This window comes from Pelophylax lessonae (assembly GCF_965119305.1).
Source record: "Pelophylax lessonae genome assembly, chromosome: 7".
Taxonomy (NCBI): domain Eukaryota; kingdom Metazoa; phylum Chordata; class Amphibia; order Anura; family Ranidae; genus Pelophylax; species Pelophylax lessonae.
Genome location: NC_138774.1, coordinates 178,257,407 through 178,281,382, shown reverse-complemented (window position 1 = coordinate 178,281,382; position 23,976 = coordinate 178,257,407). Strand labels below are relative to the sequence as shown.

Below are 23,976 nucleotides of genomic sequence, written 5' to 3'. Positions count from 1 at the left end.
CCATTTCTTCACCCATAGATCTGGTCAGTTGAAGGACTGACCCTTTGAATCAAGCACTGGAGACTTTCAAAACATTTGATTAGGACATTGAAGAGTCCCTGAGATAAACTATTTACACCCATACAAACGCGGCTTTCGGTGGTGGGGGGGGGGGGTCCTACTGTGGCCATCTCCCGGGGACAGCTGCAAATGGGAATTGCCCTTGATACAGTCTCATACAACTATATAGTCAGTATATAGTTTAGAATGATAACGTAGATCATATTTATTTTTATTTTGTTTTGTTCCCTTCGCTCCTTTCTAATGTCATTATGTGATAACATGACATATCCTGTTTATCTTCTTCGCTGTATTACTTGTACTTGTTTGAAAAATCAAACGCTGATTACACAAAAAAAAAAATAAAATAAAAAGTGTTCCTTTTTTTTAATCAAATGCAGAGTTCTTAGGAACAGAGAGATACAATTTCAGAGATTCACACGCCTTACTTTTTCTCTACAGGTCACAATCTATGATTGGCGAAAATCCTAACCATGAAGAAAAACTCCAGAAGTCCCTTATTGACATTTTCTAATGCAAATTTACAATCTTTATCTCCATCAATGAAACCTCAAAACCCTGTATCGTATCCAAGGACTGGGGTCATTAGCCACAGCTTGGACATGACTGAGGATAGTGAAATATCAGATTATGAGATGCACCAAGGTATCTTGTACAGTATACTGTTTATATACTGATAGAAAAATTAGAAACCCGTTCCTGCAACGGCTGTGGATCCTACCTTTTTTGTTCTCCAGTATAGAACTACATTAAAAGAGGCCTAGAGCAGAAACTCTTGATGGAAACCGCTGTTCCAACCATCACATTCCATTTTCTAGTTGAATAGATGGGGGGAGGGAATATTCTAAAGTATAAGTGGTGCATATATGGAGATAAAAGGGGGTACATTGAGGGAAACCCCCTGGGGGGGGGGGGGGGATAAAACCTAAGAGTTTCCTGTCTCCTGACCCCACCTGACCTCTTCAATGACTCCATGAGCCTTATGGCAGCAGGAGTTAGGCCGGCCATAGATGGTGCGAATTTCGAAGGAAAGAAATTTGCATGATTCCCCCATCAGAGCTGACAGGGGACTTCCTCCTGCCGAGCAATAGTCTGCTCCTGGCCAACGCGGGCTGTGGAAGCCGCCCCTGCTGGGAGAAAATAGTGATTATTTCTAGCGGCTATAGCACCCGCTAACAATAATTGCATGTAAATCCAGGAGGTTGAATGTACCTAAGTTGATTGATCAACTTTGTACATTTAGCCTGCCCACACACGGTTCGAATCTTAGCCGCTTCCTGCTCAACTGGCTGAGATTCAAACAGTCTATGGCCGTCCTTGGTATTATGACCTGCGGAGATGGAGACTTTTTATAGGAACCAAGGATAACACATTTAAAGTGTTTTTTTAGTTTGTCTCTTTAAAGTGATTTGTAAAGGCAGAAGGTTTTTTATCTTACTGCATTCTTTGCAGTAAGATTAACCACTTTTGGACCAGAAGGATTTGCCTCCTTAATGACCAGGCCATTTTTTTTAGATTCGGCACTACGTTATTCTAACGGACAATTGCGCGGTCGCGCGACGCTGTACCCAAACAAAATTGATGTCCTTTTTTCACCACAAATAGAGCTTTCTTTTGGTGGTATTTGATCACCTTTGCGATTTATTTTTTGTGCTATAAACAGAGCGACAATTCTGAAAAAAAACTATTTTTCACTTTCTGCTATATAACATTCCCAAAATAAAAATGTAAAAATCTAAATTTTTTTTTAACATTTTAGGCCAATTTTTCTGCTACATGTTTTTGGTAAAAAACAAAATAGCAATAAGCGTATTTTGATTTTGGTTTGTGCAAAAGTTATTGCGTCTACTAACTACGGGATTTATGTCATTTTTATTATTATTTTTTTTAATTTTTTACTAGTAATGGCGGAAATCTGTGATTTTTAGCAGGACTGCGACATTGCGGCGGACAGATCGGACCCCTAACTGATATTTTCGACACTTTTGGGGGGACCAGGGACATTACTACACTAATCAGTGCTAAAAATATGCATTGTTACTGTAATAATGACACTGGCAGGGAAGGGGTTAACACTGTGGGTGATCAAGGGGTTAAATGGGAGCCTAGGGGAGTGGTTCTAACTTTATGGGGGCAGGGCTTGGGAAATTATCACAGAGACCTGTGATCCTATATAGAAGGATCACAGGCACTCTTTGATCATTCCGGAGAGAAGAATGGTCAGCTGTGTTTACAACAGCTGACAGTTCTTCTCTCTCAGCAGGGATCGATCGCGGGTGGCAGGCGGCAATGGGAGCTGCCTGCCCTGCGCATCAGAGTCCCGGCTGCTCTATCACAAAAGTAGACTCACAGTTTAGGAAAGTTAATTTTGAAAGAAAATAATGACAGTACCTGTAGGAGGCAGAGTTACAAACTGGGGCCACTGTGAAATGCATAAATATGTGGTCAGCCTAACACTGGGGTACTGCCGGACCCTTGTAGAGACACTGCTAAAGCATGGCAGTTGTGCTTGTTGCATAGGTGGTCCACTGGTAGTTGACGTATTATTATTATAATATTCTTGTTGGGTGTCTATGGAAATACTAAAAGTATGGGTGGTTGCCGTCATCCCTAGATAATAGAACTGTATTTGTAGGTTCCTCAAGCCAAAAGAAAATGGGATTGTGTAGGCAAAAACATAGCTTAAAAGATTATATTTATTTTTACAATTTACATACAAAGTGAAAGCAGTGAAGACAACAGTGGCGGTGACAACCGCTAGTTATTCTTATACTTTAGTCTATTGAGGTGATTCCGTTGTTTAAACTGTGGAGACATCCGGATTGGATGCGAGTCAAACAGACGGTTTTCCGACGCGTTTCGGCTGTAGAAATATAGCCTTTGTCAAGGTATCACCACAAATTATTCTAAAAGAGTGAACAATTATAGTATTAGTGATATAGAAAATTGTACATCAAAAACAAAATATAGAAAAACATATTACATTGTTATATGGTATTCATGCGTTGTTTATATAGGATTTATATAGCGCCAACAGTTTGCACAGCTCTTTACAATATGAGGGAAGACAATACAGCTTCAATACAGGAGGAATTAGAGGGCCCTGCTCGTTAGAGCTTACAATCTAGAAGTACTTAAGCTTCTTTTTTTTCTGACCACTCTGTGTATTCTGACCTGATCCGATTTTAGCTTATGTTATATATTCCTTTATGATTAATAAGAAAAGAAAATGGGTTTACACACACACACACGCATACCCTCTCCATTTTAACTAATAACCTTTTTTGTTTTTTTCTGTTTTTTGTTTGGCTAAGGTAAAGAATCTGGAATTCGCTATATCACTGAAAACCTTATTCAGAAATTGTCAAAACAGGAAAACCTTAATTTTGTAAAAGCCCTAAATCTCTGTCTATCAAAGGAAGGAGGCAAGAAATTCAAGGTAGTTTTCAGTATGAGATCACACTATAAACCCAATCACGTGTCGTACATTCAGGAAAATATGAGGGGGATTCAGCTGGGTTTATGTATTCCAATAATGACAGCAAGAACCAAATGAATGTGCTGGGGAAGAACCAAAAATCGTACCATTCTGGAAATATTTGAGAACATTGTCGAATATAAAACAGAATGTGTCTCATTGGCCTTTTAGAAAAGGAAAGGGTTCATTAGCTGTGAATGTGTTTTTATTCTGATAGATCTAGTTGGCTTTGGTAGGTCAGAGTCAGTGTAGCTGACATTCACATTAGGTCACATTGTTCACTGAAAGCTTTAGTCCCGGTTCACACTACCGCGACTTGGCCGCCTGACAAGTCGCGGTCCATTCAGTGCAATGGGAACCGTTCTAATAGGAGCGACTTAAGTCGCTCCGACTTAGAAAATAGTTCCTGCACTACTTCGGGGCGACATCGGAGCGACTTGCATTGACTTCCATTATGTGAAGTCCGTGCAAGTCGCGCCGAAGTCGCGGTGCACGGTGACTTCACTAGTCGCCCCCGAAGTCGGATCACCATAGTGTGAACCAACACTTAGTACAGTTTGCACTGCAGAAAAATAAAGGCAATGTTACTTTGTTTAGATTCTAGACCTGGCCTCCTGCTTTGTTGAGCACTGCTAATAGGCATCGTAAAAATGTGGGTTCAGAAAAAATTGCATAGCTGCAGTAGGCAGATATTTCTCAGCCATACTGTAAGGTGTACTTTTTTTCAGAGGAAAGTGTAATTTGAATTGCCTGGCTTGTAATAAAATGGTGCAGTTTTTACTTTTTATTGCACTCTATATGCTGTTAGGAGTAGATGGAGAAGGTGATGGTCTGGTTATTTATTACCTATGCTCTGTCTTACATGACCCTGACCCCCACCCTTACCCTTAGTGACCTCATTCTGAACACAGAGGATGCATTGTCCCCACACAGGCAATTCAGAGCACAGCATTTTCTCTATATCTTGCTTATATACTCTGTGATTAATTCTTGTATGTATTCCTTTAAAATCTGAATAGACTGGAGGTGGTGGTACTTATGTGTGATGTGTTAGACTGACAGTTCTGTGTTGTGTTCAGTATATAGAAAACCTGGAGAAATGCGAGAAGCTGGAAGTCTTAAATATTAGCTATAATCTCCTAGAGAAAATTGAGAAACTGGAGAAACAGATTCGACTTCGTGAGCTGAACCTGTCACATAACAGAATCAGGTACCCTCATATTAGACACTGTCACTTAATTTATTATAACCGATAAGAAAAAGGAAGACTGTGTGGAAACAATTGCATTCACACCTGAGCGTATCGTTTTTTGGGCATTTTTCGAGCGTTTGAGCGTTTTTATGAGCCTTTTTAGAGCGTTTTAAAAAAAAATGGGTGTGTTTGAAAAACGCTTGTGAAACAGCGATAGCGGCGTTTTAATGCATTCCTATGGGACCAGAACAGCTCTTGATCAGCCCAAAAAGAAGCTCCTGTACTTTTTTGAGCTACAGGAAATTTGCTTCAGGGAAAAAATGCTCACATGTGAACAGCGTTGAAATGAATGGGATTTTGATTGTTGGGCGTTTTGGATTTTCACAGATAAGCGTTTTATGGCCTGAAAAACGCTCAGGTGTGAACAGGGCCTTATTGTACTAAAAATGCATGTTCCTGGCAAACCATAAGGCCCTGTTCACACCTGAGCGTTTTTCAGCCCATAAAACACTCATCTGTGAAAATCCAAAACGTCCAACAATCAAAATCCCATTAATTTCAATGCCCCCTGTTCACATCTGAGCGTTTTGTCCCCTGAAGCAAAACGCCTGTAGCTGAAAAAAGTACAGGAGCTTCTTTTTGGGCTAATGAAGAGCTGTTCTGGTCCCATAGGAATGCATTAAAACACCGTTATCTGTGTTTCACTGGCGTTTTTTAAACACGCAGGTGGTCTCCACCCCTTTAACACACCTTTTTTTTTTTTTACATCAAAACGCCTGCAAAAAATGCTCATAAAACGCCCTAAAAACGCCTGAAAACGATATGCTCAGGTGTGAATGCAGCCTAAAAAGCTTCCACGTTTTTCAATTTGTTTCTAAACTAATTTGTATGCTTAGGTTATGATACTCCTTGTCTAACAAAATAGTGGAACACCTTTTATATACAAAGTGGGTATTTTTAGAGCACCTTACATTTTGATCATGTTATACCAAAATCTACAGTTTGCTTTTTCAGGCTAATTCTACATCTTACTAGGAGACTGATATTTTTTTACTCACTGCAGCTCTATGTTGCCTATACTGTACAATATAACCACTTACAGCTGCAAGAAAAAGTATGTGAACCCTTTGGAATGATATGGCTTTCTTTTTTTTTTTTCAAAACAGTGAGGTTTATTGAAATTTTTGGTACAATACAAAAATAAACCGTGCATTGAAACTGCAATCAGGTTCATAACACATTGGGGTACAAAAATACAAATATACAAAATGATCAGCACCGAGAGACAGAACAGACATAGTAAAAAACAAAACAGTAGTCAGTGGCTCTCCGTCGATCCAACCCTCGAACAGAAAATATTGATTTACCAGGGGCGGTCAACATAGAATAGTTACCCACTGCATTACCGAGCCGTATCAGGGCACTGCACCCATTTGTCCCAAATCTTGTTGAACTTCTGAGGGCACCCCCTATGTTTATATAAAAGTTTATGAAATGGGATGACACTATTAACCTCCTTAATCCACAAACCTAGAGTAGGAGGAGTAGGTCTCATCCACCTCCTGGCTATCAGTTTACGTACTATAAACAAAGTTTCCTGAAGAAATATGACAGTGGATTTGGGCATCTCTCCATCTGGGTAAACCCCCAGGAGACACTCCTTAGGGGAGAGTTGCAGAGGAGACCCCATCTTGTCATGGAGGAATGTGACTACTTGTTGCCATAGAGTCTGTAATTGGGGACAGCTCCACAAGAGATGAAAGAAGGAGGCGTCAGGGTCTCCACACATAGGACAAGAAGGGACCAAGTCAGGGTGATATTTGGACAGTCTAAGTGGGGTGAGATAAGCCTGGTGTATTATAAAGGTCTGAGTTAGGCGATCCGACAGTTTCGGCGACACTCTGCGGCACGTCTCCAGGGCATCCTCCCATTCCTCATTCTCCATGGCCCCCACACTGCGCTCCCAGCGGGTCTTAAGTGCAAAAGCCAAGGTGGCCGAGGAAGGTGTGTGAAGTTCAGAGTAGAACATGGAAATAAGGTGACTGGGTGCTGTACTTTTAACAATCTCAAGGGTGGTAACCGATTCTAGCTCAGGAGGGCCATCAGGGAATTGAGATCTATAGGCATGGGAGAGCTGTAAGTATCTGTAGTGCATGGGGCCCTGGATCGCAAACTGATCCTGCAAGGCCTCTTAAGACCGCAGACCAGTGGTCGTGGAGATATGGCTAAGGAGAAGAATACCCCTCCCGCTCCATATCGACAGGTCAGGGATGGAAAGGAACTCGCGTAATGCGCTGTTATGCCACAGAGGGGTGAATGTGTGAAATGGAGGGCACCGAAGCCTGGACGCTACCACCTCCCAGATCCGACAATAGTGGTATAGAAGAGATCTGGGGCACAAGGGCTCCGGTGAGCCCCTGACACCCCTAAGGATAACTAGGAGGGGGTCCCCGAGGGGATGAGCCCACCCAGGGCAGAGCAGGGTCAAAAAACGTTCTCTATCCGTTTTATCTATGTGAAAGAACTGGGACAACTGAGCTGCCAGATAGTACAGATTAAAATCCGGCAGGGCCAATCCCCCTAGGTTTGTAGGATTCTTGAGTTTGCGCCAGGAGATCTTGTGCCGGTTAGCACCCCAAACAAAGGTCTTGAGGAGTGATTCCATCTGCTTAAACAGCTTGAGTGGCAGGTAAATAGGAGAGTGCCATACAACATAAAGTATTTTGGGAAGGAGAATCATTTTAATTAAATTGACTCTACCCATCACTCCCAGAGGTAATTTGGACCATACTTGAATTTTAGCCTTAAGCAGAGGGAACAGGGGTTGAACGTTATCCGGGACATAATCTGCTGAGTTAGCTGTCACTTGAATCCCTAAGTATTTAATGCGGGATACACATTGTAGGGCTGGGCTTGCGGGGGTGATTGCCTGTGGGCTCTCGTCAAGCGGGAGAATTTGTGACTTATCCCAGTTTATCTGAAAACCGGAGAATCGTCCATACCGTTCAATTAAAGAAAGGGCCGTGAGTAGGGATTCCCGAGAGTCTTCCAAATATAACAAAGTGTCATCTGCATACATGCTGATCTTCTCCTCCAACGGTCCCTTACGTAGGCCTCGAATCCCGGGATGTGCTCTAATGGCCATCGCCAGAGGTTCCGCGGCCAGGGCATACAGCAGGGGGGAGAGGGGGCACCCCTGTCGAGTGCCACGGGATAAAGGGAAGGCGGTCGACTGCCAGCCATTTGCCAGGACCCTAGCTACCGGGGCGCTATATAGAAGTTTGACCCACTTAATAAAATTAGGTCCAAAGCCGTACCGGTCCAGACAGGTCCACAGAAACGGCCACTCTACCGAGTCAAATGCTTTAGCCGTGTCCAATGAGACCACCACCCTGCCACCCATTCCGTCGTGCCGTGCCTGGAGATTCATAAATAACCGGCGAAGGTTAAATGAGGTGTTCCTCCCAGGCATGAACCCGGCCTGGTCCGAGTGTATGAGTGAAAGGATCACCTTGTTAAGGCGGAGGGATAAAATTTTCGCAAGGATTTTAGTGTCTACTGGGAGCAAAGAGATGGGACGGTAAGACTCTGGGGCGTGTACATCCTTGCCCGGCTTGGGAATGAGCACAATTAGCGCCTCCCGCATAGAAGGGGGTAGGGTTGCATCTTTGAATAGAGATTGAAACAAAGCCAATAATTTAGGAGAAAGGAGTTCCGAATATTGGGAGAAAAATTCAATCGGGAGGCCGTCCAGGCCGGGGGCCTTAGACCTAGGGAACTTGGACACGGCTGCTGCAATCTCTTCCACAGAGATGGGTGCCTCGAGGGTCGCCAACTGGTCGGGTGTCAAAGTGGGAAAGTCAATAGAGTCCAAAAAGTCATGCATGTCAGTGCAGTCAGCGGGAGCCCTAGAGGTGTAAAGAGTACTAAAAAATGAGCGGAAACACTGTGTCACCGCAGCAGGATCAGCGATCTCATTACCCAGGTCATCCTTCAAAGTAATAACTACCGGGGGCCTATCCTCACAATGAACTAAGTATGCGAGGAGTTTCCCCGCCCGCTCACCATGTGCAAACAGATTCTGCTTCTGAAAAAACATCTTAGATTTCGCCCTCTCGTAGTCAAGTTGGGAAAGGACTTTAGAGGTCAATTTATACTGAGATTCATGTGCCGGAGTCGGGTCCCCCATAAAGGCCTGTTCAGCTTCAATTAGATTTGTCGTTGCCCTGGAGATCTCCTCGGCAGCCCGCGCTCTAACAGCCTTGATTTTGGAAATCATAGTGGATCTGGCGAACAGTTTAAACGCCTCCCACACCGCAGCCGGGGAGGCAGTGCCCTCATTGTCAGAAAAGAATTGTGTCCAGGTCCCCTCAATGTCGTTCCCATCCGACACCAAGGGGAGCCAGGCGGGATTCAGGCGCCAGGCCGGGGGAGGTCTATTGCAGGGCAAGGACAACAGTATCCAATAAGGGCAGTGATCAGACAGAGTCCGTGGGGCGAAGCCTGCCGTCAGTAACCTGGGGAGCAGGGTTCGAGACAGCAATATCAGATCAATGCGTGACATAGAGTGGTGTGCAGCCGAAAAACAGGAGTACGCGCGCTGCGCGGGGTATTTGCTGCGCCAAGAGTCGGCCAAACCAAAGCACTCCAACAATCGGGAGAACCTGGTCGGGGACGACCCCGGCGGCACCTGGGAGGCGCCACCGGACCTATCCAGACCCGAGTCCATCACATTGTTAAAGTCACCCAGCCAGATCACCGGGGCCCCTGGGCTCTGTGCCATAAACGCCAGTCCCTCCATAATAATCACAGCAGAGTAAGGGGGGGGCACATAGAAAGCCATCAGTAGCATCAATTCCCCATAGACTGACGTTTTGAGAAAAACATATCTACCCATTGGGTCGACCTGAGATCCTAGGAGCTGGAATTGTACCGATTTGGCCACCAGTAGCGCCACACCCCTGGAGTGTGAGCTATAAGCAGAGTGCTGCACCCAACCAACCCAGGGACGTTTGAGGGACTGTTGTACACGGCCCTCCAAATGTGTCTCCACCAGAACTATAATATCAGCCCGTACACGGCGTAGGACATTAAAGACAGCCGTTCGTTTAATCTTATCACGCATACCCCTGACATTCCACGTCAACAATTTCAATGCGGCCATGGCAGGGGTAGTACAGAGCGCGGAGCGGAGGCTCCCAGGATCTCAGGCAGTAAGGCCGCGGAACCAACAAGTCCACGGTCACACACCAGCGGCGATAAACGGCAGCAAAAGAGCAAATAATTATTACTTGAGGTCAATGTGCATAAAACAGAAACAGTATAGAGATTGTACCAAATATAAACCATAAACAATGGTAACACCCCAATCCCCCCTCCCTGCCCTGCACCAACCCCAACTTGTGCGGGCATGTTCCCAAACAAGTGCCTCAACCAGAACAGGCCCACATGCAACTGGGAAAGAGCAAGATCAGGAGGCCAGGGACCCCCAAGGTATGCAGCAAAAATACAGCAAAATACAAATAGAATAAACAAGGGGGCCCGGGGGCCCAGGTCCAGCAGAAGTCGCAGGGGGCAACAGGGGAGTTGGGCACAAACACACGCCTTAGCGGGTGTAGGGGGCGAAAACCAACAGGTGTATCGCTGGGTAGCAAAGCCTATGGGCAGGTGGAAGTCCATAGGAAGAGAGCAGAGAAATCAGTTCCATCTGTGGAGCTAGGGCGCTCCGCCGGTCAAACACAGGAGCAATAGTGCAGGAAAATGAGGGGGGAGGGGGGGGGAAGGGGGATGCAAAGTCTTGAGTTCCACAGGATCTACAAAACCCCTCCTCCACCCTTGCAGCAGCTTAAGGTATAGGCCATCAGGGAGAAAGTATCATGAAGTCGCCAGGGCAAGGTGGTCAGGCTCTAGCTTCCAGTCCTTCTAGCCAGGAGATGGCGGCTTCCGGATCCTCAAAGAAGTGGGCTCGGTCCTCGCCCTCCACTCTAAGACGGGCCGGATACAACATGGAGTATTTGATATTCTTGATACGCAGTCTGCGTTTGACCTCCAAAAAGCTCTTGCGGCGCCTCTGGACCTCAGCAGAGAAGTCGGGGAAAATCGCTATTTTGTGATTTCCAAATGGAATGTTCCCCTTAACCCTGGCCAGGCGCAATATGGCATCTCGGTCCCAATAGTTCAGGAATTTAGCGATGAACGTGCGGGGGGGTGCACCCTGAGGGGGGGGGCGCCCTGAGAGGCGATGTGCACGTTCCACAACAAAAGTGGGTGAAAAGGATTCTCTGCCATAAGTCTGAGTGAGCAATTGTTCCAAATATGATGAGGGGTCAGCACCTTCAGAGCCCTCCGGGAGGCCAATGAACCGCAGGTTACAGCGGCGCAGCCTATTCTCCATGTCATCTTGTTTTTGGAGGATAAGGTGAACTTGTTGCTGCAGCCTGTCTGAGGAGCTTTGCAATGGGGGGAGGGAGTCTTCCACCTCACTAATTCTGTGTTCAGCCTCACCAACTCTGTCCCTCAGCTTCTGCATATCCTGACGCATCAAAGATATATCTACCTTCACCTCCTCGATTTTAGTAGTCAGCATGGTCTGGCAAGTAGCAATCGCTTCCAAAACCTTGGATGTAGCAGGGCTCTCAGGCTCCTCCACCACGAGCGACGGGCCGGCGCCATCTTGGATCGGGGCCTCCTTCTCCAGCCTCCGGAATGCAGCCAGTTTTGCCGCAGCTTCAGAGCCTTTCTTCGGCGGAGACATGCGGAGGTCGGTGCCGCGGGTGTGCGGGAGGTGAAGGAAGGATTATCGTGCCCGAAGGGCTGCAGGATTAGCGGTGAAGGATATCGGTCCGGCGGAGCTCCTCTCACACACGTCCTCTCACATGCTGCGCCAGGCCACGCCCCAATGATATGGCTTTCTGCACAAATTGGTCATAAAATGTGATCTGATCATCATCTAAGTCACAACAATAGACAAGCACAGTCTGCTTAAACTGATAACACACAAAGAATAAAATGTTGCCATGTTTTTATTGAACACACCATGTAAACATTCACAGTGCAGGTGGAAAAAGTATGTGAACTCTTGGATTTAATAACTGGCTGAACCTCCTTTGGCAGCAATAACTTCAATTAAACATTTACTGTAGTTGCAGATTAGACGTGCACAACGGTCAGGAGTAATTCTTGACCATTCCTCTTTACAGAACTGTTTCAGTTCAGCAATATTCTTGGGATGTCTGGTGTGAATCGCTTTCTTGAGGTCATGCCACAGCATCTCAATCGGGTTGAGGTCAAGACTCTGACTGGGCCACTTCAGAAGGCGTATTTTCTTCTGTTTAAGACATTCTGTTGTTGATTTACTTCTATGCTTTGGGTCATTGTCCTGTTGCAACACCCATCTTCTGTTGAGCTTCAGCTGGAAGACAGATGGCCTTCAGTTCTCCTGCAAAATGTCTTGATAAACTTGGGAATTTTTTCCTTCGATGATAGCAATCCGTCCAGGCCTGACGCAGCAAAGCAGCCCCAAACCATGATGCCCCCACCACCATACTTCACAGTTGGGATGAGGTTTTGATGTTGGTGTGCTGTGCCTCTTTTTCACCACACATAGTGTTGTTTTGTTTGTTTCTTCCAAACAACTCAACTTTGGTTTCATCTGTCCACAGACTATTTTGCCAGTACTACTGTGGAACATCCAGCTGCTCTTGTGCAAACTGTAAATGTGCAGCAATGTTTTGTTTGGACAGCAGTGGCTTCCTCTGTGGTATCCTCCCATGAATTCCATTCTTGTTTAGTGTTTTACGTATTGTAGATTCGCTAACAGGGATGTTAGCATTTGCCAGTGACTTTTGTAAGTCTTTAGCTGACACTCTAGGATTCTTCTTCACCTCATTGAGCAGTCTGCACTGTGCTCTTGCAGTCATCTTTACAGGACGGCCGCTCCTAGGGAGAGTAGCAGCAGAGCTGAACTTTCTTCATTTACTGTATAGACAATTTGTCTTACCGTGGACTGATGAACCGCAAGGCTTTTGGAGATACTTTTATAACCCTTTCCAGCTTTATGCAAGTCAACAATTCTTAATCGTAGGTCTTCTGAGAGCTCTTTTGTGCGAGGCATCATTCACATCAGGCAATGCTTCTTGTGAAAAGCAAACCCAGAACTGGTGTGTGTGTTTTTTTTTATATATAGGGCAGGGCAGCTGTAACCAACACCTCCAATCTCATCTCATTGATTGGACTCCAGTTGGCTGACATCTCACTCCAATTAGCTCTTGGAGATGTCATTAGTCTAGGGGTTCACATACTTTTTCCACCTGCACTGTGAATGTTTACATGGTGTGTTCAATAAAAACATGGCAACATTTGATTATTTGTGTGTTATTTAAAGCGGAGTTCCGGGCACAAAATCGACCTAATCGATTTTGTGCCCATCTGCTGGATCTTCTTCACCTGAAAAGGAATTGGATAGTTAGGTATATTTTTTTTTTTTACTCACCTTGTAATTGTAGATAGAAAATACTCACCTATTCTCCACTTCCTCCCTCTGTGCCGCGGCTCCGCCGTCACTTCCTCTTTGCGATGATTCCTGGGAGCTGAACATCATCGCTCCCAGGAATCAATGCGACGGCACCGGCCCCGCTCGTCACTTCTGGGGCGACGCCGCATTCCCTGCTAAACAGCTTCTGGGCATGCCCAGAAGCTGTGGAGGAATGCCGCGCTGCACCGGAAGTGACGAGAGGGGCCGGTGCAGGCGCATTCTGGGAGAAGAAGACACGGAAGAGGACGCAGAAGAGGATCGTGCCGGCTTCAGCTGCCCACAACAGAGATGGCAACGCTGGAGAAGAAATTTTATAAGTGAGTATTTCTTCTTGCAGGTAAGTGCAAACCGGGACAGATCAGAGGCTAGCCATTGTGGAATGTACTAGCCCTGACTGTCCCGGGGGTATGTTTATTGGAAAAACTTTTTTGTGCCCGGAAATCCGCTTTAAGCAGACTGTGATTGTCTATTGTTTTGACTTAGATGATGATCAGATCACATTTTATGACCAATTTGTGCAGAAATCCATATCATTCCAAAGGGTTCACATAATTTTTCTTGCAGCTGTATATTCTGCAACATTTTTGGTAAAAATACACCACTGTTTTTGATCCTCCGTTCGGATTGTGTACTTGTTGAGGGTACCTAATGTCTGATTTCTTGTTCAGTAAAATTGAAGGGTTGGAGCACATGCACAGCCTGCAGAAGCTGATCCTGGCTGGAAATGAGATTGAGCACATACCTGCCTGGTTTGGAAAGAAGATGAAAGCACTCAGCACCCTGAATCTAAAGCAGAATAAAATATTTTCAGTAAGTAAAACTTGTTGTCATGCATGAATAAGATTGCAAGAAGAGAATTGGATTTATTTATCAGTGTCTCTCAGGGATTTAGTTAACTATTGTAGCTGTTGTATTCCTTCAACATGTTATGGGAGAACCAGTGGAAGAAATTGATTTGTTAACAGGAACTCCCTAAATTGTTCTTCCTTCATGGATAGGTTAGACTTCTGTGGCCCATATTTTGGCCTCCCATGGTTTGTGTTCCTGAATGCTTCAATGCAGTATGAATTGTGGTATTTCTATAGTTGCAGGACATCTCTCGCTTGAAGACATTAAAAGATTTAACATCGCTCTCCTTGGCGGATAATCCAATTGCTGATCTACCCCATTATCGCCTCTACATAATTTTCCATCTGCGCTCTCTGAATATCCTGGATGGTCAGCCAATCACAAACCAGGAGAGACAAGAAGCGCATGAGCGCTTTAATATAGGTATTTGTGTTTTAAATCATTTTTTTTTTTTTTTTAACTTCTGATGATCATTCTAAAATAAATCATGACTGACACATTTATCTGCTATTGAATGATTTTAATGTTTTAGTAAACTACATTAGCAAATGCATTTTCTTTAGTAAGGTATATTGTCTTAATTTTATTTTATTTTTTTTTCACTTAAGAAGAGAGCTGCTACAGTGCATTCGGGAAAGTATTTACACTACTAAACGTTTTCCACATTCTGTAATGTTGCAGCCTTATTCCAAAATGGATTAAATTCATTATTGTCCTCAAAATTCTACAAACAATACCCCATAATGACAATTATGTCAATGGAGTTTGTTTAAAATCTTTTCAAATTTATTAAAAATAAAAAATGAAAAAAATCACATATATATAAGTATTACAGACTTTGCAATGACACTCCAAATTGAGCTCAGGTGTATCCTGTTTCCACTGATCATCCTTGAGATGTTTCTACAATTTGGTTGGAGTCCACCTGTGATAAATTCAGTTGATTGGACATGATTTGGAAAGGCACACACCTGTCTATGTTAGGTCCCACAGTTAACCGTGCATGTTAGAGCACAAACCAAGCCATGAAGTCCAAGGAATTGTCTGTAGACCTCCAAGACAGGATTGTATGAAGGCACAGATCTGGGGGAAGGGTACAAAAAGTTTTCTGCAGCATTGAAGGTCCCAATGAGCACAGTGGCCTTCTTCATCCATAAATAGAAGAAGTTTGGAACCACCAGGACTCTTCCAAGAGCGGGCCGTCCGGCCAAAGTAAACGATCGGGGAGAAGGGCCTGTAAGGTTGAAAAAAGACATCAGTCCATCCAGTTCAACCTATGATGCGTGTGTGTGTTTGCTTTTAACCGTACATTGTATACCCCTGTATGTTGTGGTCTTTAAGGTGTCCATCTAATAGTTTTTTGAAACTATCGATGCTCCCTGCTGATACGACTGCTTGTGGAAGAGAATTCCACATCCTTACTGCTCTTACAGTGAAGAACCCCTTACGCACTTTAAGGTTAAACCGCCTTTCCTCTAGTTTTAGTGAGTGGCCACGTGTCTTATTGTATCTCCTTTCTCTGAATAGTTTGTTCCTTATGCTCGGGTCACCAGTACAGTATTTGTACATTGATATCATATCCCCCCTCAATCGTCTTTTCTCCAGAGAGAAAAGGTTCAGTGCTTGTAGTCTTTCCTCATAGCTGATGTCCTCCATTCCCCTAATTATTTTTGTTGCCCTTCTCTGGACTTTCTCCAATTCCAGCACATCCTTACTAAGGACCGGTGCCCAGAACTGGACAGCATACTCCAGATGTGGCCGGACCAGAGTCTTGTAGAGTGGGAGAATAATCTCTTTATTTCTGGAGTGAATCCCCTTTTTTATACATCCCAGTATTCTGTTGGCTTTGCTTGCGGCGGCTTGGCATTGCATGCCACTGCCAAGCTTGTTGTCTACCAGTACCCCCAAGTCCTTTTCCATCCTAGACTCACCCAGAGGTTCCCCCCCAGTGAGTAGCTTGCTTTCTGGTTTCTGGCCCCCAAGTGCATTACTTTACATTTATTAACATTAAACCTCATCTGCCATGTAGTTGCCCACCCCGTTATTTTGTTCAGGTCTGCTTGCAAGGTTTCCACATCCTGCATAGAAGATATTGGCATGCCTAGTTTAGTATCATCTGCAAATACTGAGATGGTCACTCTGACAGAGCCCCAGAGTTTCCTTGTGAAGAGAGGAGAACCTTTCAGAAGAACGACCATCTCTACAGCACTCCACCAATCAGGCCTGTATGGTAGAGTGGCCAGACGGAAGACACTCCTCAGTAAAAGGCACATGACAGCCCTCTTGGAGTTTGCCAAAAGGCACCTGAAGGGCTCTCAGACCATGAGAAACCATATTCCTTGGTCAGATGAAATCAAGAATGAACTCTTTGGCCTGAATTGCAAGCGTCGTGTTTGAAGGAAAACGGGCACTGATCATGGCCAATACCATATATACAGTGAAGCATGGTGTTGGCAGCATCATTTTGTGGGGATGTTTTTTAGTGGCAGGAACTGGGAGACTAGTCCGGATCCAGGGAAAGATGAATGCAGCAATATACAGAGACATCCTTGATGAAAACCTGCTTCAAAGTGCTCTGGACATTAGACTGGGGCAAAGGTTCACCTTCCAACAGGACAACAACCCTAAGTACACAGCCGAGATAACAAAGGAGTGGCTATGGGACAACTCTGTGACTGTCCTAGAGTGGCCCATCCAGAGCCCAGACTTGAACCTGATTGAATATCTCTGGAGAGATCTGAAAATGGCTTTGCATGATAAAGCGAAGCAAAGAAGAATGGGAGTAACTGCCCAAAAAAAGGTGTGCCAAGCTTGTAGCATCATACTCAAAAAGACTTGAGGCTGTAATTGGTGCCAAAGGTGCTTCAACAAAGTATTAAGCAAAGACTGTAAATACTTATGTACATGGGATTCTTATTTTTTTATTTTTAATTAATTTGCAAAGATTTCAAACCAATTTATTTTACTCCATCCTAATTATGGGGTATTGTTTGTAGAATTTTGAGGAAAGTAATGAATTTAATCCATTTTGGAATAAGGCTTTAACATAACATAATGTGGAAAAAGTGAAGCGCTGTGAATACTTTCCAGATGCACTGTATATTGGTGACAAAACTGCAGCCTCCTAAACACCAAAGATATTCTGACTGGTTATGTCACTTGAACTTATAGCTGTCTAAATGGTTTCAAATGGCTTGCTGTCTAAAATTCTATAACTAGTAATTAAAAGATATATTGCTTACAGAAGAGGTAGAGAATCTGGAAAGGGACCTGGAAAAAAAGATGAGGGAGATTGAAGAATTGCAGGGCCAGAAGGCTAAGGTGCTTAATGAGCTCCAACACCAGGATGAACTTAACAAGTCTCTGAAGCAGGAGGCTCAACAACACAAAAAGGGCTGCAAGGAGTTGGAGCAAGAGATGGACACCAAGAATGAACTGGTAAGTAGATTGACCCATACTGACCACTTTTTTCCTTTTCATTAAGGCTGTGCAGGGTGCAGTAACCCAGAATAACCAATCCTTGATTTGACTACAAACTGATGCGGTTTAAATTCACACTGTTTTTTCTATTACTATACTCTGGATTGACCCTTCTAAAATACGTTTTAAATCTTTATAACCTAGCATCTACCAGAAGCCAAATTCAGTTAAAATGTTAGATTGGGATTTGTGTAGACTTACTGAGCCTAATCTATGCATACACCAGTACTAAAATTGTGCAAATTCATTTTGATGTATTATTTCTAAATTACAGGGTGATCCATATTTATGTCCAATTTTTTATTTCGCTGCGGTAATTGAAGGAATTGGGTGAGGTGTGAAATGTCATTCCTATATGGCATGGTCATCCATGTCCTTTTTAGTACTTTCATTATTTCGTTCCTCCTTCTGTTGTGTGTGTCAGCACTTTCCCATGCAAGTCAATAATGAAGTCCAGCAGGCTGTCAGTGTATGATTGTGCTTAAATTGCTGTGGAAATGAAGATGTGGCAATCCCCTTAAGCCCCATAAAGAAGCTGCACAACAACTTGATGGCTAGCGGTTCAGTGAATTAGCAGAAGTGCACCAGGTTCGCCAAAAAAACACTTGCACAGAGGAAAGAAAAGCTGCTACAGCTGTGGCCTTCCAAAATAGCCCTAAGTAATCCCTTGCGCAATACCAGCGGAAATTGGGTATGTTGTATGGGTCAGTGCAGCGTTTAATGAAATAAATTAACTGGCAGCTATGGAAACCACACTTTGTACAAATTCTGTCATGTGAGGACTGTGATGTCGAAGTGGAGTTTGCGGAGTGAATGCCGGCATGAAATGAAGTGGAACTAAACATTTTGCAACAAATTCTTTGGTCGGACTAGGCTGTGTCCACGTTGCTGGTTTTGTAAACCGCCACAACTGCCATTTACTGGGCTCCCAGTATACAGCATCCAGACTGGACCATTGAAAAACTTCAATCAAGGCCATTGTGGTATGGCACTTGTAAAGGTACACTTGTTGGCTCATACATTTTGCAGGCAACAATGAACGCTGCGAAATATCTGAACGCTCTCAAGGAATTTGTCCATCCCATCGTAACTGCCTGGGAGGATGCTGACAATGTGCAGGACAGTGCACCAGCGCATTTTGCACTGACATGACTGGCTAGCCATTGCTTGATGCATTAGAACACCTGTCAAAAAGTGTAGCTGCTGACTTTTATTAAACACACACTCGCCTGTCCCACGATCCAGCAATGCGGCTGCACCAACCCTCGGTTCTCTCCCTCGCCTCTCCCCCTTCACAGCCGGGTGCGCACTGCCCCTCTTCAATGGCCAGGCAGTCTTCTGGGACCTGTTAGGTGACCCAGAAGATTGCAAGGAGAGAGGGGAAGAGGAGAACTTCCACTTGAGTCGCCTAGGAAGTGGGAGCTGGGCATCTGTCAAAACTTAGTACCCACTCTTCCCCCCCCCCCCCAAAAAAAAAACAAAAAAAAACAATGTTGCATGTAAAGGGTTGAGGAGTCCTTAAGTCAGAACTTCCACTATTGGCTAGAACTCAGATTTAAGGAGATTCAACCCTTCTATTCTATTTACCATTATCATCAAAAGTAAAAGAAAGTCCCCAATTTTTGGGTTGTCAGTAGAAAAGTATTACAGTGGGAAATGTTCCAGTGGGGACACTAGTTCTGGTTACCTGGGGGTCCCCCAAGAATTCCCTTAATTTGCAAGGATTTTCTCTCACTTCCTGTTTGGCTATGAGACATGAAGTGAAGGGAAATCACCACAATGGCACAAAGATGGCAAAAATAAATCTGACGGGTTACTACCCTCCCTTGTTCTATCCAAAATGAAAAAAGACAAAATAAATGTGCCTATATTTCTACTTTAACACCGCTGGACTTTTTCTTTTAGAGGTACTTTAAAGAGAGAATGTATGCCAAGAAGCCGCAAAATGTAACCAATTTTGTGAGCGGTAATTCCAGAGGAGTGTGGGAAAGTCCTAAGCAAATTGTTGCAAAGGGCCATGCAGAACATTCAACCCCACTTAGAGAAATGTGTTGCTAAAGTTGGTGCATATGTTAACCGAAAGCCCATGACTGGACTATCTTGTCGTAAGACTTAAGCCTCGTACACACGCGTCGAAAATTGGCAGGGAATTTTCGTCCAACGTCCGATCTGCCGTTTTTTGGCTTGTTAGTATGATGCTTCCGACAACCAACTCCGACTTTTCGACCGAAAAAAATCTGGTGTGCAGACTATAAAATTTTTGTTGGCCGTCAACATAACGGCCGATTTTTCGTTCAGTCAGTACAGATTTCGACGGAAAAATCTGATGAGCAAGTCTGGGCATGCTCAGTGAAGAAAGAACACAAAGAAAGCAAACCAACACATGACATCACTTCTGAAGTAGAATTTTGATGCCGAGAATTTGTGTGCAGTCTAGGCACATTCCAACCAACAAAACACAACTCTGGACAAAAGACGGACGATCGGTCGGCCGATAATCGTTGCGTGTGTACGGGGCTTTACATCCTCTCAGTTAATGTCATTGACCTTCTAATATGTGAATAAGGGTTGGCAAATTTGTGGATCACCCTGTATATCTGTTCTGGTTGTTGATGGTCATGGGATGTTACCTTTCGATTTGGATGGCTCCCTGGTTGCAGGGAATTGGGACAACACACACCATTGGCTGATATCTGTTTTCTATGTGGATACCATCAAATGTCCTGGTTTTAAAAAAAACACAAGGCAAAGTCTATCTTTTTTTTTTATATAGCAATATTGGCCACACTGAAAACCAATATTAACCACTCTTAGCTTTACCGTAGTTTTTTTTTTTTTTTTCTTTTTTTTCCTCCTATTTCTTGGGATAATTATTAAACATTCATAGTATAATGCCCCGTTTCCACTGAGCTTTCTGGTACGGTTCGGTACGGTACGCTATTTATGCCGTTTCCATTGTGAATGGTACCCTAATTCCGAACCGTACCGTACCACTTTTTTGGGACCCTTTTGTTGGGGTACAAAGCACATTAGTACCGTACCAACAGGGTGGAGCTACACTCTGCAGAACTTTGGTTGACAGAGAATCGTCTATCACAGCTTTCCTTCTACACCACGCCTATCATGAAAGGGTACTATTGGCAGTGGAAACGCAAGGTGTACCGTTCCGAACCATACCGTACTGAACCGAACCGTACCGTACCACTCAGTGGAAACGAGCCATTAGTAAACAGAGTTCCATAAGGTCACCAGATTTTATAGGATGTACCAGGTAAATCATTTAGTGTGTAGTAATGAAAATGTTACTTATTTTGTTTCTGTCTTCTCAGGATTTCATGTGATTTTGTTCAATTCAGGCAGAAAAGAGGAAATTGCTTTGCAAGTAGCATTCTCTTGGTGTGATACTTTTGCACTGACATTTACTTTTTGGGATGCACATAACCCTATATGCAGTCTAAAGCATTCAGTCCTAATATGTAAAATATCCTGTTCTCCTCTGAGGCCGAACTTTTTGTTTGGACCTGTGTCTGTGTGAAGTTAAAGGTCTTTCTCTACCCAGCCTCAACTGTCTCATTAAACAGGTCCATATTCTGCCTTCAGTCTCATTGGTGCAGTTACCAGACGGGACCACTGCTCCTTGCTTGATACTTTGCCCCCATTTTATAGTCCTTTTTGGTGTTTGTAAGGATAGGAATCCTGGCAATCACACAGCATGGACAAAGTAGATGGTGTGGCTGAGCCTCATAGCACCCCAAGAGTATTGTAGTGGCTCTCCCTCCCCCATTTAAAATATCAAGTGAGACTTTGTAACTGGGATGTTTAATTTTTGCCATTAAACCCTCCCCTTACTTTTACAATATTGTTACAACTGGAGAACACTGCCCTGCCATTACATACTGTACATGTGGAAGAGGTGTAGATATTGCCCTTCCTGCTTTCTCTTGGTGAGAATTGTAGTTGGTCTGTCTGTTCCAGTGTGACAGAAGGTTTATACCCGTTAACAATCTGTTTCTACCACTGTCTGGAGAAACTATTACATTAGTACTTATTTTTTTTCAGTAAATTGGTTTTATGCATCCCAGCCACCACATTTTACATATTCGGAATGTGTTCAATTATCTTTTATTTTGTAATGCATGGTGCATTCTTTTTTCTGCATGCCATGCATGTATTTTTGTAAATACTTTGAGATATTTGCAGATTTTAATTTAATATTATATGATTATATATACATACAGTAGAGATAATGTGCAATGGACAAAGCGTTTAGGGACATGTGCTTGACACTTTTTTGTGTGAATTGGGCCAAAGATAGGGCTGTATATGGTTTTGCTATGGGTCAGTATTAAGCATTAAAGCTGGGTATACACTAGTAGTATTTCGTTCAATATTTTTGTTGTAAGAACATTCATAAGTTTTTCTAATCATTAGTGGGGTCAGATCGCCATTCGTTTTCGGCCACAGTGACCAGAACACTTGAAGGAGGAGGCTGGAGAGTTTTTCTCCAATGGTCGCATTTTTAACAGTGTATGTGTTTTTCACTTGGTAAAGTCCATTCATTCTTAAATCGAATGTTAAAAGTCTTTTAAACAACTTTCAGATGTTCTGAGAACTTTTGTACGAATTTTCTTCAGTATTTTCGTATAAATTATTGTTTGAAATTCTACTAATGTATACCCAGCTTCGCCCATTGCACATGCCTTTTTTTTGTGCCACATGTTCCTATTGGGCAGTCAGGGGAGAACAGCCTGGAAGTGGGATCGAGGACAGGTAGATATCTTGTTGACTATTTTCTTGGGGAGACATTTTTCTGTGCATATGGAACAGATCTCTCAGTAGGAATGACCACTGATAAGGGATTTGTTCCTGCTTATTTAAACATTGCGTTGCAGTGACTTGCCGCAATGTCACCCCCAGACACACCCCCCTTCCCCCCAAAGCGGTCACTAATCTTTTGGAAATCTCTTTGTGATAATGAGTAACGCTAATAGTCACTTGTGAGAAAATGCAGCGCTATTCCAAATGATTACTGTGTGTAAAAACGCATTGGAGCTATGTGTTCAAATACAAAGTCTGCAATCCAAACTAAAACATTAAAATCAAAAATATAATCCATAAACAATATGCAATGCAATTCTCATGCACAAAATGTACAGGTAATTTAATAAGCATAATGCATACAGTGCAGTCCCACAGTCCAGATGTGTTAAAAGCTCTTCAAAATAAAATACGTGCCACCATGCATCCCAATTACCAGCTGCCTCTTCCTCCACTACATGCCAGCCTAAACACTCACCTTCAGTATAGGCCTCTTACATTACAAGACATCTAAAAGCGGTTAATGGAAACATCAGGGTTACTTTTCTCTCTATCCATTATCAGGCATCATAATGGGCCAGTATCATCCGGTTAAAAAGGACCGCCTTAATCAACTCCAGCCATGCAAGTAGCAAACAAAACAAACACACCAAAAAATAGTGCTCTCCGTACATAATACACTTACAAGATAAACTCATCAAACCGCTTTAGGAATTAAAATCATCCATCAATTCAGCTTAAGTGTATTATTTATTCACCCGATGTTGTGGCGCTCACTGTCCCCCATGTGCAGAGATTGCCAGCGAGAAGGTGCTGGTATCTGCAGAGCATGTCAGCTGGAAGGTGCCGGTATCTACAAAGATCATTAGCCGGGGCGGAACTTTGCCGATTCTGTCATCCCACTGGCACCCTCTGGCTTGTGATCTCTGTAGGTGTTCTCTCAGAGTATCCTATGAGAGCAGGGAGTGAAGAGATGCAGCCAGTTGTAAATGAATACAGCTGTGTAATCCTTAAAGCATCACTAAAACTACCTCAACTACCTCCTCCCATCAGTGAGTTGGCCAGCCTTCTACATTCTAATTTCTGATGTAAACACCAAACAGGTAGCCTGTGTGGGGGAGCAGGATTAGTGAAGTGATAGGAGAACTTAAACTTCAGTGCCTCTGCTATGAGGATTAATTGCGTCACGATGCCTTCAGCTACAGAGGTCAGTGAGGGCTTGTTCATTTACTGCTAGCTGAAAGTAAAACCGTGTCTATATTCTACATGTTCACTTTAAAGTGTTTCTAAACCCACAACAGTATATTCAGTAAAGCATGCTTGTTATACTCCCTGTGAAACCTAAGGGGTTAATCTTTTGCATTGTGTATAAAGGCGGTGTGATCCAGTCTTCTATGATCCTCCTCTTTAACTGACTCCAACCAATCTCGTGATAGAACAGACCATTAGGAGTAAGGCTGCACAATATGTTCAGTCTGGTGTGCATTGCTAGAGCGTTTTTCTTTTTCTTGGGAGAATGCATGTGATCTGCACAGGGCCAAACAGCTCTGTCTAGGCAGAAGATCA

At 43.7% G+C, this 23,976-nt stretch overlaps 1 protein-coding gene across 1 annotated transcript in view; it reads left to right on the top strand.

Annotated features, from left to right (window-relative positions):
- Positions 1-514: 514 nt before the first annotated feature.
- Positions 515-23,976, top strand: part of CNTRL (centriolin) — a 166,877-nt gene continuing 143,415 nt past the window's right edge. The window contains exons 1-6 of the mRNA XM_082263161.1: positions 515-705; positions 3,375-3,499; positions 4,618-4,748; positions 13,932-14,073; positions 14,349-14,535; positions 17,357-17,550. Of these exons, the coding sequence (XP_082119287.1) occupies positions 534-705; positions 3,375-3,499; positions 4,618-4,748; positions 13,932-14,073; positions 14,349-14,535; positions 17,357-17,550 (951 nt within the window). The 5' untranslated portion in view covers positions 515-533. The remainder of the gene's footprint in view (positions 706-3,374; positions 3,500-4,617; positions 4,749-13,931; positions 14,074-14,348; positions 14,536-17,356; positions 17,551-23,976) is intronic.